The 16,070-nt window shown below is 51.1% G+C and overlaps 1 protein-coding gene across 2 annotated transcripts in view; it reads right to left on the bottom strand.

Annotated features, from left to right (window-relative positions):
• RNF157 (ring finger protein 157) overlaps window positions 1–16,070 on the bottom strand; it is an 80,784-nt gene continuing 64,714 nt past the window's right edge. The window contains exons 18-20 of one of the 2 annotated variants that reach the window (XM_024206725.3): window positions 14,199–14,309; window positions 4,066–4,106; window positions 1–1,465 (exon numbers count right to left, since the gene is read on the bottom strand). In XM_024206725.3, the coding sequence (XP_024062493.1) occupies window positions 4,066–4,106; window positions 14,199–14,309 (152 nt within the window). In that variant the 3' untranslated portion in view covers window positions 1–1,465. The remainder of the gene's footprint in view (window positions 1,466–4,065; window positions 4,107–14,198; window positions 14,310–16,070) is intronic. The other variant, XM_024206726.3, reaches the window with a different exon arrangement.

Here is a 16,070-nt window from a genome sequence, read left to right on the forward strand (position 1 = left end):
TATTGCTTGGGTTGGTTTTGCAGCAGGAAGAAAGGCCTGGAGCCGCAGGATGGCAGAGGGAGGAGGGTAAGGGGGACCGAGGGGATATTTTGAAGGTGTGAAATCAGCCGCATTTAAAGCACGAATTTGGAGGCTTGACCCTCACTTGTCGGTGTCGGGGTAAAGATATCACCACCTGGCAGGGCAAGGGAGGGCTGAGCAAATGTGAATATGCACTCACACCCACGTGCACATACGTGCTTCAGGGTCCATGCACGCTGGCATGTACATAAGCCTACATATGCACGGTCTTTTGCACGCTTAAGTGCACCTACTCAGGTATGCCAGTCCTCATTTGTAAGCTCACCTGCTTGCATACACCAGCACAGACGTCCCCATGGGTGTGTGCGAGCCTGCCCCTCGGAGGATCATCAGGAGCACGGGCAGCCGAATCCTGGTCCCACTGAAGGCAATGGCCACGTTCCCATTGACTTTAATGAGATCAGGATTTAGCTTTACATGGCTCAGGCCTTGGGGAAACTTACACCAGCAGAGTGCGTGTAGCTGAGTGAGCGAGGTGGATACTGCACGCTTGCGAGGTAGATGGATGTGAGCTACATGCAGATGGACACGGGAGGGAGAGCCTGCCCATGGGCAGCTAGGCTTGCTCCCAGTCATGCTCCTCTCTTAACCAACCGCCAAGTGCAGGCGGCGCCCACCTCTCCAACCCGGAGACGAATGCTCGTTCCCCTCCCCCACTTCCCCGGAGGGAGGCCCTCGCTGTCATGCAGACCTCCCACCCTGGAACATCTCCTGCGGGGTCACGCACGCAGACTTTCAGCGCTGCCCTGGGGCCCAGCTAAGAAGCTAGAGGCTCAAACTATCAGTGAAGACTGGAGAGAAGAGGCAGGAGTGGAGGAAGGGTGCAAAACATCAGCTCTTTCCTCCCCTATTCCCTGGTCACCACATTGAAGGGGACAGGAGTGGGCGGAGAGAGAACCAACTAGCCCTTGGCTACAGCACGTGGATAGATGTCAGGAGGAGACTGGAAAGCCTCAGACCTGGGTAGCCACTCTTCCTTAATTCAAACAAAACCCGTTCTGCTGTGATCACGGTGAGCCCAGTTTGTCTTAGCATAAATATCGGGAAAGGGTCCACAGAGAGGAGCAATGAGACGTCCAGGTTCAACTGTGTAAAAATCAGTATCGCTACATCGGCTGGATTTGAGGTGTTAATGCCCACAGAGCTGCTGCTCTGCGTTTCTTTAGTGCTGGGGAAGTGTGGTGGGTGGGGGGCTTTGCCCTCCCTCCAGTGTGATGCTGGAATGAGCATGCAGTCCCAGAGAGGGTGGAGTCTCTTCAGACAGCCAGCGGGCCCATCATGCACTGCATATCTTCCTCCTCTTCCAGGTTGATGCTGCTGGAAGACAGATGGTGCCTCTGGGCTGGCCTGCGGGTCAGGGCGTTGTCATCTGACCCCTTGATACCTGGAGAAGAGAAGACGGCGATTACACACTGCACAGCGGTGCCCACTGTCAGCAGAGAGCAGGGGACCGCCGAGATACCACTTGATATTTTAAATCTGGGCACAGCATGGAATTGCCCTATAGTTGAAGAAGGATGGGACAGTTGCAGGGAGCTGGGGAAGCAGCTCTGCTAACAGCTGGGTTTTGGACTCTTTTTTGCAACATTACAGCGGGCTGGTCTCCTCACTGGGCCCCATTTTAGCCAAACTTCTAGAAGTTCATGGCCAGGGGCAGAATTTCAGGTAAACGTGTGAGTTCACAGACAGCGGCGCTCCAATAAGTCCCACGTTGCTTCAGCGCTTTGCAAACTACCAGCGGGGATTCCAGCTAGGGGGAGACCCTCATCTTACAGCAACCCGTGCTGGGAAAAATGACTTCACTCTAACTGGCTTCCACCAGACGGAAAACTGCTGCCTCAAAGCGGGGCTGGTTGCGGCAGGACAAAGATCGCCCAGGCTCCTTGTTGTGGAAATGACTGGGATACGCTAGTGCTCGCTTCAATCAAAATATACAATGGCAACAACAATCCATTGTATGTCTTAATTACCTGGCTTCTGAACAGAGCCTGCAGCTGTAGATAAACTAAAAACATAACCGCCGTGCTGAGCCGGGATTTTTGCTTAGTGCAGGAAGCGTGTGTCTGTGTTAATTTAGGCCAAAGGCATTACACTTTTGCCCAGGAAATTTATGTCGCTTAGCCTGCCTACAGCACAATGCTAAACGAGGCGACTAACTCCCGTGAGTTTACATCAAGGTTCACAAGCCTTGGAGTGTTTTGCTCCAGAATCAAAATGGCACCACCCCCATTGTTTGTTTATTTGCTGACAGAACGAAGAAACGTCCCAGAAGAAGGGGGTTCTCCCACCGCTCTGCCCCCTGAGACCTGGAAATCCACTTCAGCAGCAGCAGGCCTTGCAGAGACACAAAACTAATCCTGAAAGGGCAATGTGTATGTCACATCGTGGGGCCACCACAATCCCAGCCTGATGCCACCACTGAAAGCTACCATGGAGAAGCAGCGTCAGGATGGCACCTGGGATTGTTTTCTGGCTGTCGGCAAGGTCCCTGCAAATACTGGGCCATGCAAATCCAGGGTGTAGCTCCACTGACTGCCATGAAGTTACATTAGGGATGAATTTGGTCCATCAACTGCTTGCCCCTTCCTTCCTGGCTGCTGGGAAGATGGAGAGGGATCCCAGGGTTTAGCATTTTCCCCACCACTTTGTGTGCATTATGGAGAGGACTTGGGTCACCTGCCCAAGACTAGGTAGGGCATAAGATGCTCCTCTTAGATCTGTTGGTCTCTCACAGCCACACGTGGGGCCAGAGCCAAAGGCTGCCTATCACTGCTCTAGGTACACATGGGATTTTTTCAGGATTAAAGGTCACTGACTTCACATGTACTTTCTCACGGCATAAAGTCAACAGAAATCAGTCAAATCCAGCAGGTTAGGGGAGGCTGAAGACCTTAACTGCTAATGCACACAAAGAGGTCAACAGGATTCTCAGGGTATAAAATAGGGATGTTGGATGGGGAGTAGGAGGGCTCTGTTCAGACCTACAACCCTAGGTTTTCAAAGCAATGCACAGCGATTTTGGGCCAGATTGTTAAAGGTATTTAAGTCCCTATCACCAATTGACTTCAATGGGAGATAGGCACCTAACTACCTATAAAACGCTGGCCCTTATAGTCCGCGAGAAATGGTTTCAAACCCCACAGGAACTGCTTAAAAAAGGGAAGCGGGGTGATTTGGGAGTTAAAGCACTGGACTGGGATTCAGGAGACCTGGATTCAGTTCCTGACTCTGCCACTGACTCCCTGTGTGACCTTGGGCAAGTCACTGCTCTCACTGAATCCTTAGACTTCAATAGCGCCAGATCAGGCCTAGTCCTCTGGGCCCCGGCTCTCAGCCTGATTAACTCCAACACGAACCAGAACCTGCCCTCCCCATCCAAAGCAATATTCCATTATGCCATGGAGGGGTAATTTATTCCCCTACAAACCACCCCAGGGTATTATTTTGGGTTGGTTGGTTTTTTGCACTGGGAGTGGCTTTTTCCCTTTGCATGTGGATGGGTAGCACACGCCGGCAGAACTCACCAAAGCCTTCACTGTTTGTTTTTAAACCACAGCCAGTGGCGGGGGCCGGAGGAGAGCAGCCCAGCTTCAGAATAAGCCCCCCAACATACGACCAGTCTTTCGCACTGAATCCAAGCAGTGGGCCCCATTCTCCATTGTCCTGCACTTTGCGGCATCCGTTATGCCAGTGCCCAGGGGGTGAAACGTTCTGCTCCAGGAGTGTTTGACACCCACTGTGCATTGGTGTCAGTGACGACCCCAGGTGCAGAGCAGTGGTGATCCAGTCTCACCGGGTTTGGAAATCCCCTCATGTTCTCAAGGGGACGCGCTCACCATCAAGGTGTACAGGGGCGGGGCCAAATTTTTTTCCCCATTAATCGTGGCCTGGGGGCAATTTTGGCTCATCAAGAAAAGTCTAAAAAAAAAAAAATCAAACAGTAAAAGGAGAGGGAGGGTTGTTTGGACTTTGCGTATCTCATACCTATTCGTCAATGTTTATAGGGCAGGACTCCGGAACCATGGCTGTTCAGTAGAAAAGACCAAAAGCAAATGGTGAACAAAAGACACACGCACAAAACAGAAACAGCAATACACAGGAGGTTCGTTACTCTGTGATCCTTGTATCACTGCAGGAGGTTCTCCATGCAAACCCCACCACACCCCGGCTGAGTTAACACAAGGCTCTGGCACCGTGCTCCAGCTCGGATGATGTTCCTTAGAGACCATCTGAGTTGGCCGTGATGGGAGAAATGGAAGGAACCCACCCTGGCTCCCTACTGGGCGGAAAGGATAGAAGTGGCACCCAGCGGGCATTGTATTCCACATGTCATGCCATTAAAACTGCTGGGTTGGGAAACAAAGCCCATCAAAGCCACACGTTCTAGCACGGCATTACCACTCCACTCTACAAGCTGAATGGCATGTTCACAGCATATGAACGCCCCAGTTTACGGTGGAGTTCTCCACCGATTACCACAGACAGGAGTGCACGGTTAAATCTAATGGAAGAGAGAACCGCAAAAGACGAGTCTTGAGGACAGGGCCTGGACAGCTCACGTCTACGAGCCAGGCTTCTTTTATAAAGAGAGAGGCAGACTTCCCCACTGGGAGTTCTTCCTCCCAAACTCCTGTCCATCCCCGGGATCTGCATGGCTCCCTCACATCTGTCCCCGACTGCCAAAGAGAAAGAAACAAATGTGTCCTTGTGAAAAAAGATTACACAGCTTGGGCTCACTTCTGGTTTGGGAGCGTTTGGATGCAGCTGCACCCTGAACATTCCTGCCACCAAACCCAGTGGGCCTGATTCTGATCGCACCTGCCCTGGTTTTGCACCAATGTATCTCCACTGATGTCAACAGAGATATTCCTGATTTAACCCAGTGTAAATGAGAACAGGGTTAGCCCCATGGAGTTCACACTCCACAGACTTTCTGTGAGGGATGCCTGCAAGGTGTAGGGATCAAGTGGTCCAAGAGGGTTTAGGCTGGTGTTTTCAAAGGACCTAACGTAGGTAGAAGCCCAAATCCTGCAGAATTTGAGTGGGAGATCAGCACCCAACTCCCATGGAACTCTGACAATACATACCCAGGAACCCTCTCATGCGTCCTCTGCCACTGGAATTACTCTGGGAAACTCCACTGTTGGGAAAACCTTTGTTTGTGAAGTGCCTCGGGGCCATTTTCTCCCAGACCCTGGGCACTAAGTAGTCAAACACTTGTTTGTACAATGTATTATAGTATATGTATTACACCACAGACCCCAAAGTGATTGAGAAACTATGGGCCTGATCCTATTGCTACTCACTTAAATAGAAGTAGGACCACATGCTAGAACAGGGGTGGGCAAACTTTTTGGCCCAAGCGCCACATCGGGGTGGGGAAATTGCTTGCAGGGCCATGAATGTAGGGCTAGGGCAGGGGGTTGAGGTGCGGGAGGGAGTGCGGGGTGTGGGAGGGGGTGCGGTGTGCAGGAAGGGGCTCAGGGCAAGGGGTTGGGGCAGAGGAGGGGTGCAAGGTGCAGCAGGGGGTTGGGGTGCAGGGTGCAGCGGGGGCTCAGGGCAGGGACTTGGGGTGCAGGAGGGGTGCAGAGTGCGGCAGGGGGTTGGGGTGCAGGCAGGAGGCTCAGGGCAGGGAGTTGGGATGCAGGCTGCGGTAGGGGGCTCAAGGCAGAGGTGCGGGGTGCAGGCAGAGGGCTCATGGCAGGGAGTTGGGGGGCAGGAGGGGTTCAGGTGAGGGCTCCAGCCCAGCACCGCTTACTTGGAGCGGCTCTGGGGTGGCAGCGGCATGCAGCGAGGCCAGGGCAGGCTCCCTGCCTGCCCTGGCCCCGGCCCCGGCCCCGCGCTGCTCCGGGAAGCGGACGGCACCACGTCCCTGCGGCCTCTGGGGGAGGAGGCGCAGAGGGCTCCGCACGCCTGTGGGTACCTCCCCCGAAGCTCCCACTGGCCGCGGTTCCCCGTTCACGGCCAATGGGAGCTTTGGGGGAGGTACCCACAGGCAAGGGCAGCTTGCAGTGCTCTCTGCTCCCTCTCCCCCAGGGGCCACAGGGACGTGGTGCCGGCTGCTTCTGGGAGCGGTGTGGGGATGGCAATCCCACGGGCCGGATCCAAAGCCCTGAGGGGCCAGATCCGGCCCGTGGGCCATAGTTTGCCCACCCCTGTGCTGGAAGCACTGACACAAGGATCCCTTTTCCTGATCAGTGAATTGCAGCCCTTCTAATAATATGCTTACTTAGAGTATATTATTCAGCCACTAGATGTCTCTGTGCTGTATAGTGTTCCAAACAGGGAGCGGCCCTGGTAAACAAAGAAGACAAAGCTAGAACTCAAGTTGGGTAAAAGCCTGTTTGTTTGGAACTGAGTTTGTAATAGTTTATTATTAATATTTTTAAACAAATGGCTCTTGCTTAAGACAGTGATTTCATATATTATGACAGCTCTGACTGGGATCAAACAGATCAGCTTTTAAAACAGTGAGCTGCAATATTACATATTTCCGGAGAGGAAGAGAATACCTCAGCCTTGTTTACCCAAGAGATAGTTGTCCATACGAGATCTGCTGGATGCTCATTTTATATTGCAATGTCCAAAGATAATACTGGGCAATTTACTAAGCACACGCTCTTGGCCTTCAATGTAGCTGTGCTTTGCTGAAAGAAGTGTTATGGCAGAAAGTAAATTTACAAAAGCATCATGTAAACAGAGTGTGCTACCACCAGGCAGCTTTCTGTGGAGGGCTCTGCTGTGTACCTAGTGGAGTGAATTACTCTGAAAGTAAACAACAATCAAAATGAAACCGTATGACCTTGACTCTGAATTCACATCAGTGCAGTTTGATGTGGGTGTATTCCCATTGATTTCAGAGGAGTCACATCTGATCTATACTGACAGGAGTTCAGAACTGGGCCCAATGGCCAAAATTTACCAGGCTTCCGAGCTAAATAAAGGACGCATTACTCAAAGGTGTTGAGGCACTCACAGTTTCTTCCCAGTGCAGTAAATGGAGGCTGCCCTTGATCAGCAACTTGGAAAATGTAAGCCCTTAATAAAGGTTGCTATCTCCAGGGCCGGTGCTACCATTAAGGCAAACTAGGCGGTTGCCTAGGGCGCCAAGATTTGGGGGCGCCAAAAAGCGGTGCCTCCAATCTTTTTTTTACAGCGTTCCTGGGCTGGGCTGCCGGCGGCGCGCTGACACATGCGGCTCAGACTCCCTCTCCCAGTGCAGCGACCGCTCCATGCAATTATTGTCATTGCCGGCGGGGGCGGCATGTTCGGGGAGGGGGTGTAGCAGAGGTGAGCTGGGGTGGGGAGCCCTGCGGCAGCTCCCCCCCCCCGCGCTGAGGCACCCCCCCCGCGGCAGCTCCCCACCCCAGCTCATCTCTGCTACGCCCCCTCCCCGAGCACGCGGTCGCCGCTCCACTTCTCCCGCCTCCCAGGCTTGCGGCGCCAATCAGCTGTTTTAAGCCGGGGGGGAGGGGGTGCCTCAGGGCGGAGGGGGGAGCTGCCGCAGGGCTGGGGGTGTGTGCAAGGTGGAAGTTTCGCCTAGGGCGGGAAACTTCCTTGCACCGGCCCTGGCTATCTCTGGACACCCACACTGCAAAATAAGGTCCCAATTTAACTGAGATGTACACCAGGGATCGGCAACCTTTGGCATGCGGCTCGCCAGGATAAGCCCCCGGTGGGCCAGGCTGGTTTGTTTACCTGCCGCGTCTGCAGATTCGGCCGATTGCGGCTCCCACTGGCCGTGGTTCGCCTTCCCAGGCCAATGGGAGCTGCTGGAAGCAGCGTGGGCCGAGGGATGTGCTGGCCGCCGCTTCCTGCCACCCCCTGCCGCCCCCATTGGCCTGGAGCGGCGAACCACGGCCAGTGAGAGCCGCAATCAGCCGAACCTGCAGACGTGGCAGGTAAACAAACCGGCCCAGCCCGCCAGGGCGAGCCGTGTGCCAAAGGCTGCCGATCCCTGGTGTACACCGTATATTGCAAAGTGTGTCCATTTAAACCGCCTGCTAGCTTTGGTCAGTAATACAGTACCTTCAAATCATTCCCCAATAGCAGAGTTATCTTTTGCTAATTGACATTAGAGGCCCAATTCTGATTTACACTAATGCCCCTTTACATCACACTGTTTACACTCACTTTACAATGCTCTGGCATTTTTGCATCAAAGATTATTTGCCGTTTTGTGGAATTCTATGTTTCTAATGTTAACTGATTTTCATTTCGAGGTTGAGCTACAGAGCTACACAAATAAATCTCCAGGTCCCAGAGATGACGGGAAATTAACAAGATGAGAAAATCCATTAGGAGCTAGACATTGCATCGCTAAGATAGCTCTTTATATAGAACTGGATTAGCGAGGAGAGACCTTCAAAGATCAGAAGGCAGCATTCCACAGGGAGACTTGATACAGAGAAATACGGTATCGATTACATACACTCCCCACACCACCCCGACTTCATAGAATCACAGAAATGTAGCGCTGGCTGGGACTTCAACCGAATGGTTCCAAGGTTGCTCCAGCTACTACCTTAAGAACCCTAGGATTAATTTCATCAGGCCCTGCTGTCTTGAATACATCTAACTTATCTACATTTTCTTTAGCCTGCTCTCTCCCTGCTTTGGCTTGCATTCCTACCCCCTTGTTGTTAATATTAATTACACTGGGTATCTGGTCACCATTAACCTTTGTAGTGAAGACTGAAGCAAAATAGGCATTAAACACCTCAACTTTTTTGATGTCATCGGTTATTAGCTCTCCTTCCCTGCTCAGTTGATGACCTACACTTTCCTCCGTCTTTCTCTTGCTTCAATGGTCTTTTGATCAGATCCATAATAACTAACTCTTGGAAGAGCATCTAGAATAGAAGTTGGCCATTTGAAATAAGCCTGCTGCAAAAATGCTTACGCTTCTAGTACTTTACATAATTACAACAAGGGCCCTGGCCTGACTTTAAATCTGCTGAAGATACAGAATAGCCTGTCACGTTTATTTAAACCTCGTCCGCGCTGTGAGGCCGGCAGCGTAACCGAGACCCTCCTGTGCTGTATCAAGTCTCCCTGAGGGATACTGCCTTGTGATCTTTCCAAGGATGCTCCTACCTAATTCTCCTCTAAAAAGACATCCACAGCAGTGAAAGGAGTGATCAAGTGTCTCTGCTTTCATGTATCATTTCCAAGGCTGGCCATTTATCATTGAAAAAAGTCATTGGTTTAACATGGCAGCCTCCCTCCAACCCCCACACCCCAAATTACAGAAAACACAGGGAGGGGAGCCCTGGATCAACACCGTTTTGGGCAAAATTCTTTATCTTTCAATAAAAAAATAAATTCCACCATTTAAAAATCCAGGTCATTCTTGGATGCTGCACAACACTGGACGTTTACAGATTCACACTGATGAGAACTGACCGAATGTTGCTCAGCCATGCGCTGCCTGGAGGTGGAAAGACCACAATGCCTTGTGAAAACACCACAAGGGGCAAGGTTTTTGTCACAAACCCCATGAATGTGACAAAGCCTTACACAGTTCAACAGTAGCGTGGTCACGGCTTTCAATCGCCTCCAGTAACCTGGATGCAATCAGAGCTGCCCACGCAATTTTCCTGAAATTGTTGCATGGACGTGCACATTATGGCAGCGGCTGGGTGCGTTGAATCTGCAGAAAAAGAAGCTCAAGTTTTCCCTGTTCTGAATAGCTGGCTGCTTCTTGCTGTGCGTGCTGCTTTCTGCATCCATTATCTCAATTTTTAGGTGGATGTGTGGAATGCAAACCTCGGAAAACACCTCTCTTGCCAAAAAATGTAGCTGTCTTCAAGGTCAGTTTTGTTTCAATGCAAAGTAAATTGGAATAAGTAATTCATTGAGATTAAATGCACACCAGGCTCTTGCTGCTGCTGGTGGATAAGGCAGAGGGAAGACAGTCCAGGGTTGGGATGGGTGCGGCAGAGCGAACCCCACAGCAGAAGGGGTATTATAAAATAGATACTGAAACTGACAAAGAAACAGGACATTTTTCTCATTGTCTCCACCTCTTTTTGTGCATCAAGATCGACACGTGAATATATGTGGGGCAGATCCTCAGCTGGTGGGAAACTGACTTCAGTGGAGCTTGTACACCAGCTGAGGCTCTGGCCTATGCATGCCTGTACTGTACTGCAAAGAGTTGCTCTTTTTCTCTGATGATTCAATAACCTATTCAATAAAGGCCAGAGCTGATATCCACTGAAATCAATGGGAGTCATTGGATCAGGCCTTAGCTCTACTATGAATCATGTGTTCCATCAGGAATCGCTCACCTCATGATTCATCACATAACTTCCTCTCATAGAAGATTAGGGTTGGAAGAGACCTCAGGAGGTCATCTAGTCCAACCCGCTGCTCAAAGCAGGACCAACCCCACCTAGATCATCCCATCCAGGGCTTTGTCAAGCTGGGCCTTAAAAACCTCTAAGGATGGAGATTCCACCACCTCCCTAGCGAACCCATTCCAGTGCTTCACCACCCTCCTAGTGAAATAGTTTTTCCTAATATTCAACCTAGACCTCCCCCACTGCAACTTGAGACCATTGCTCCTTGTTCTGTCATCTGCCACCACTGAGAACAGCCGCGCTTCATCCTCTTTGGAACCCCCCTTCAGGTAGTCGAAGGCTGCTATCAAATCCCCCCTCACTCTTCTTTTCTGCAGACTAAATAAGCCCAATTCTCTCTGGACTAACTTCCCTTCCATCTGCACCTCCTCTATCTATCTCTAGAGATTTGTGTTTCTATCCACGCTACCTACGCTCAGCATCTATTATCGGAGTCAACTTTTCACCAAAGAAACACTGTAGGAAGGAAACCCATAGAATAAACTCAGAACTAAGGAGGTAGGGGGAGAATAAAGGACTGGATCCTGGAGTAAAATGAAAACCCAGCCCCTATTAAGCCAGCTAACTTTCATGAAGAGCTCTACAGAGTAGGTTAGGAGTCACTCTGGGGAAGGGGAAAAGGAGGGATGTTCGTCAGAGACTGGAGAACAAGTTGAGAAGAGGAAACTCAGGCTCAGAACATGCACAGAGCCTCTGCCCCTAGCTGATCCACAAACACTGGGCAGGTCCGTGTGAGGAGGCTGGGACCGTGCGTATCTGTGGACAGGCAACCTTAAGGTGTTGTGCTCCGTTGCGGTTCACGTATGCATTCCCCGTCTCCCCCAGGTGAGTAGTGCTGTCTGCTTTGAAGCAGGAGATGGATTCAAGCAGAGATGCAGAACGCCCCGAGCAGGGCTAGGAGACCCGTGCCACACCCCACGCTCGAGGCAGGAGAGAGCTCTGCAACGGGACTCACAAGCAGCAAAGCCGCCAGACAGCCATGCAGGCTGGAGGATGGACACCACGTCTCGCGGCCGCGTACTCAGTGCCCAATTTATTCCACAAGGGCTCCTTAGATTTGGCCTTCTCCATGTACCATGAAACCCAGCAGGAGCTCTGCTCTGTAGAGCCAGATTCTGCTCTCGGTTCCATGGATGCCAACCATGGCAGTAACACTACTGAACCCAATGCGGTTGCTCTGGATTCACAGCAGTGGAATACGGCAGAATTTGGCCCTGAGTATTTATTCAGCCTTCCTTATCTGCCACAACATGGCTGCTTCATTAGCAAAACCCCGGATTAGAAAAGGTAACAACCACACCACCTTACCAAGACATTCAGGTAGGATGCTCCTGGCTCTGGGCTACTATGTGGAGTCACTTCTTACCAGATCCGGAGCATACAGGGAAGGAGCCGAGTGTCTGATTTGGCCCAATCATTCCCACCACCCCTGCATGTGGAAGCTTTAAACCAGCTGCCAGCCCAGGAGAAAGGCATTTGAATGCACAATTTGCTGCCTTTACTGCAGGCTCTGTTCTATGACAGGACCCTATATTGTCTCGACCTCTTGGCTGCATTTACCCAAGTGGAATAAATTGTAACAGAAATAGGACGGCTGCAACGGGAGAGGAGGCGGCAGAGGAGGAGGCACCAGCGTTTTTTGGGTGGGGTGAAGGATTCCCCCACCCACAACTGCTAATAAAACTAGATCGTCTGGAGGTTTCTCCAAATCTGTCAGGTCTACAGCCATCAGGGAGCAACCTGATTTACAGATCTGGGGAAGGGGTGTATGGGAGGAATAGGCAGGGTTGCATTCAGCTTGTCCACAAATTTACTGATATGGGGCCAAAAATCAGTCTAGTGCTGTCAAGGGGTGAATTTGAACCAGCGCTGGGATCCAACACTCTTACTCTTTTCCCTTTCCCTGACACTGAACTGACAACACCATCTTGCCCCCATGACACTTAAGAAAGCAACGCTGATACATAGGAAAGATCCCACAGCAGCTCTGAATTGTGATTCTTTATCCCCACGCCTACTCCCATCCAGACCCGTTCAGGGACTCTCAATAAATTTGTGACCGTTGAGCAACCCTGGGCGTGGGAAGGACAGAAGCATGGATTGAGAAAACTGTTGGGACAGAGTGAACATGAACTTTCACACAGATGGAGTCCAGTGAAAACAAACTCAAGAGACAAATACAGGAGAGACGGACCCGTAGTTAGTAAAAAAATGTGGCAGGAAGAAATGGAGAAAGAGTTAAGAAGTGGGGAGGAGAGATGGGTCTTTTGGGAGCCCCACTGGAGGAACAGTAAAACCAGCAATAACTAGACTGTTTACACCCATTCATTGGCTACCCCTCTATTCACCCGCTTTGTGGATGGCACTCTCTGAAGCACTGGTGTTTAGATCAGAACAGGTCTACAGGATGCCTGGAAGCAACTGACCAGTGGCCACGGCTGGTTCTTTATTTGGAAGGAGGAAGAGGGCCTGATGGAATTTTGTGCTGTTCTTTTGCCAAGTCTGAAGGCTACTGGATGTCACAGACTATGAGCCAGATCAGCTGCTGGTACAAATCAGTGCGGCTCCACTGAAGCTGACAGAACAACTCCAATTTACCCCAGCAGCCAATCAAGGCCTGTGTTACTAAAACAATCTATTTTCTGCTTACAAGCAGCACACGTTCCGACATCTAACCAGCAGACTCGCCGCTGCTGTGACTAAGATGCGGCCTACGCTACGAAAAGCCACTGTGTTGGAAGAAGAACCAGTAACAACACAGTAGCCCCCGTCCCAGTTGAGACCCAGTCTGGCCAGGCAGCGTACGCAGGCATGAACCACGTTCCCACCTTGCGGGACTTCAGCATGATTCAGGACCGTGGATAAAGCCTGGCTCCTGTCTGCATGACCAGACCAAAGCCGGTTTTCACTGCACTGCAGGCTAAGGTGCATAACTGCATGTTGCAACATGGGGGCTCTTCACTGGGAGGGTGGGACCCAAAGGCAGACACTGGTCGGTAAATAAACAAACGATGATCATCCAACAACCCTCCTCCATAAACTAGCAAAGTTGCCTAGGCAGGTAGAAACCCCCACCAAGCCAGCATCATTCCTCACTCATGCTCAGCGAGCGCTGACAAAACCGGGAGAAGAGCAAAGCTTCTCACAGGACCTCCCGCCACTCGGCCTCCTAAGAGGTCTGTCCTACGGTGTATTTCTAGGTTCCCTTTTGGACCCTTTTCCTTAGAGGCCCAGAACAGCAGGTTTGGGAGCAGTCAGGAAAGGGGAGATCACTGATCTTCTCCCATGGCCCAGCCCTGTCTGGCTACAAAATACGGTATTGGGCTACAGGCCCCAGCTCCCTATCCCACCCTCTCACCTGAGGGCTGCATGGTTTGAAAAGGAGGCGGGGCTGGTTTGGCTTCAGGGCTCACCCAGTAAGCAACTGACGGCCGAGACCTACTGGACACTCTGGTCAATAGAGGCAAAGGATTCATTTCACAGCCTTCCGTGACGACTCGAGCGGGAGCAGGAGACCTGCAGTCCTTCCCTGCCCCAGCGGCCCTGATCCAGGACTATGCTCATAAGAAGGTGGGCACTACAATGGAACATCTTCAGCCTGTTTCCAGATGATCTACTGCTCCCGGCTGCCTAGCTACACACACACACGCCTGTTGCAGCGGGACAGGAGTGGGGAGTGAGAGATAGGGAGAGTGGAAATGCTGTCCCCTCCTCCCCCCAACCAAAGTTCATGTTCAGCAAACTGCCACTCACCAGGGAAGCAGGCCTCAGAGCACAGCTTATTGTCCAGCGCTTTCACGCTCGCGATGTCAATGTCATTGTTATTGTCACACTCCATACCTAGGAAAGCACCTGTCCTCTGGCCTGTAACGGAGTTAACGCAGTTAGAGAGGCAATTGGGTCCCCCCCTCGTAAAATAAAGGAGAGACGGAAATCAAATGTAATCACATCGCTCTAAAAATGACACCGAGAACTACATGGGTAGAGAGTGGACAATAAGGAGTCAGATCCGTGTGCGTGCGTTTGTTTCAAGCCATCCTGCTCCGTTTCCCCAGCCGCCTCCTTTCTTGTGCCATGACAACTGACGTCACCAAGGAGGGCTGCGGAATCCAGGAGGATACTTAACAGAAACATCTGTAAGAGCAGTAATTATGCAGGTGAAAAGGCAGAGAAGAGAGTAGCTAGGAAAAGCTAAAGAAAGCAGCTAGTAAGATTACTCCCTGTCCATGCTCTGGTCTGTATCTGATGCATTTCTGAATATGGGGATGTGGGGCTGGAAAATAAAAACGAACACAGTCGAATCTCACTGTGCTGATCGGCGGAGATAACTACGGCCACCTCCCCCAAAATACAAACTGCTGGCAACCTCTCCCCACTTTCAGCACAGAGTTAACTGTTGATCAGACCTAATTTACAAAATACACAACAGTCAGGCTTTGCAAAATCCTACTCCATCTTTCTCTGATGGTGCTCTTATCATCCAGATAAAGGGTAGATCTGTGTCTGTTTCTCCTCTCTCATGCCCATTTTACACATGGGTAAGTCAACTGACTGCCAAAGAAAAACTCCCAATTTGCACTAGTAAATCCACCTCCCTTTGCCCAGAGACTTCCGCCTTGGAATACTGCGTGATCCAGTGCCCAGGGAAATCAATGGGAATATCTCCACTGATTTGGGCACGAGATCAGTTCCTCAGCAGGAATGGCATCCGATCATTTGTGCCTGAGCTGCAAAATGTTCACAGCTGATTTATCTACTGGTGCAGAATGAAGCCGGATTAGTATTAAAGTGAACTGCACGGGTTAGCATGAATGAACAAAAGACATTTCACACCGCTGCAGTCTTGAGGATGATTATTTTAAGTACGTTTTTGTTGATTTGCTAGTTGTCAAATTTCAGTCACTTTGGAACGAGTCCCCCTGTCATCAGGGCTAATTAGCAAGATTTTACCGTAAAGAAACAAAACAGCAGAGTCTGTGCTCTGTTATTTTTGCATGGGAAAATGCCATGCTTGGCGGGGGGAGAGAACTGCTTTTTCAAGGTGGGTTGGGGATTTATTTTTGGCTTCATGTCTAACCAGAGACGCACACACATGGAAAGGGGAATTGCTCTGGGTTGACCAGAATGGGCCTTTATTTCTCTGTGCTAACCTAAGGGCTTCCATTGCTATGGTCCAGGTGACTCTCAAATCCTACGCTGTTTTGAAAAGGCTGCTTGCGTGTCACTCCAAATACTAGGGAGGTGCATTGGTCCAGACAAGTCTCTACCCGGAGTCTGTCTCAGCTGGACTCGCTAAGCACAGCTCAGGGTGCGAAGCAGCAGTGCTGAAGCCCCAGAGGTTCGGTTTCAGAGGGTGGGGAGGCTGCCTGGCCTACCCTAAGGAAGAGTGAGATCCCTTGAGGGCCTAGCACATCAAAGGGGTTCCTCCCAGAGCCTGTTCCAGAGCTGGGGGCGTAGCACTGATTCGGTGGATCCGGGACACCTGGCTTCTTTGATTCCTCCAGCACATATCAGCTACGAATGCTTCAGCTATAAACATGTTCCTTGCAGCAGGGGCTGCTTAAAGAGGATACAGGTGTTGCAAGAGACATTGGGGTTAATTCCCCACTGGCCTAAGTGGGTGGA

This window comes from Terrapene carolina, unplaced genomic scaffold, assembly GCF_002925995.2.
Source record: "Terrapene carolina triunguis isolate 2854851 unplaced genomic scaffold, T_m_triunguis-2.0 Scaffold192, whole genome shotgun sequence".
Taxonomy (NCBI): Eukaryota; Metazoa; Chordata; order Testudines; family Emydidae; genus Terrapene; species Terrapene triunguis.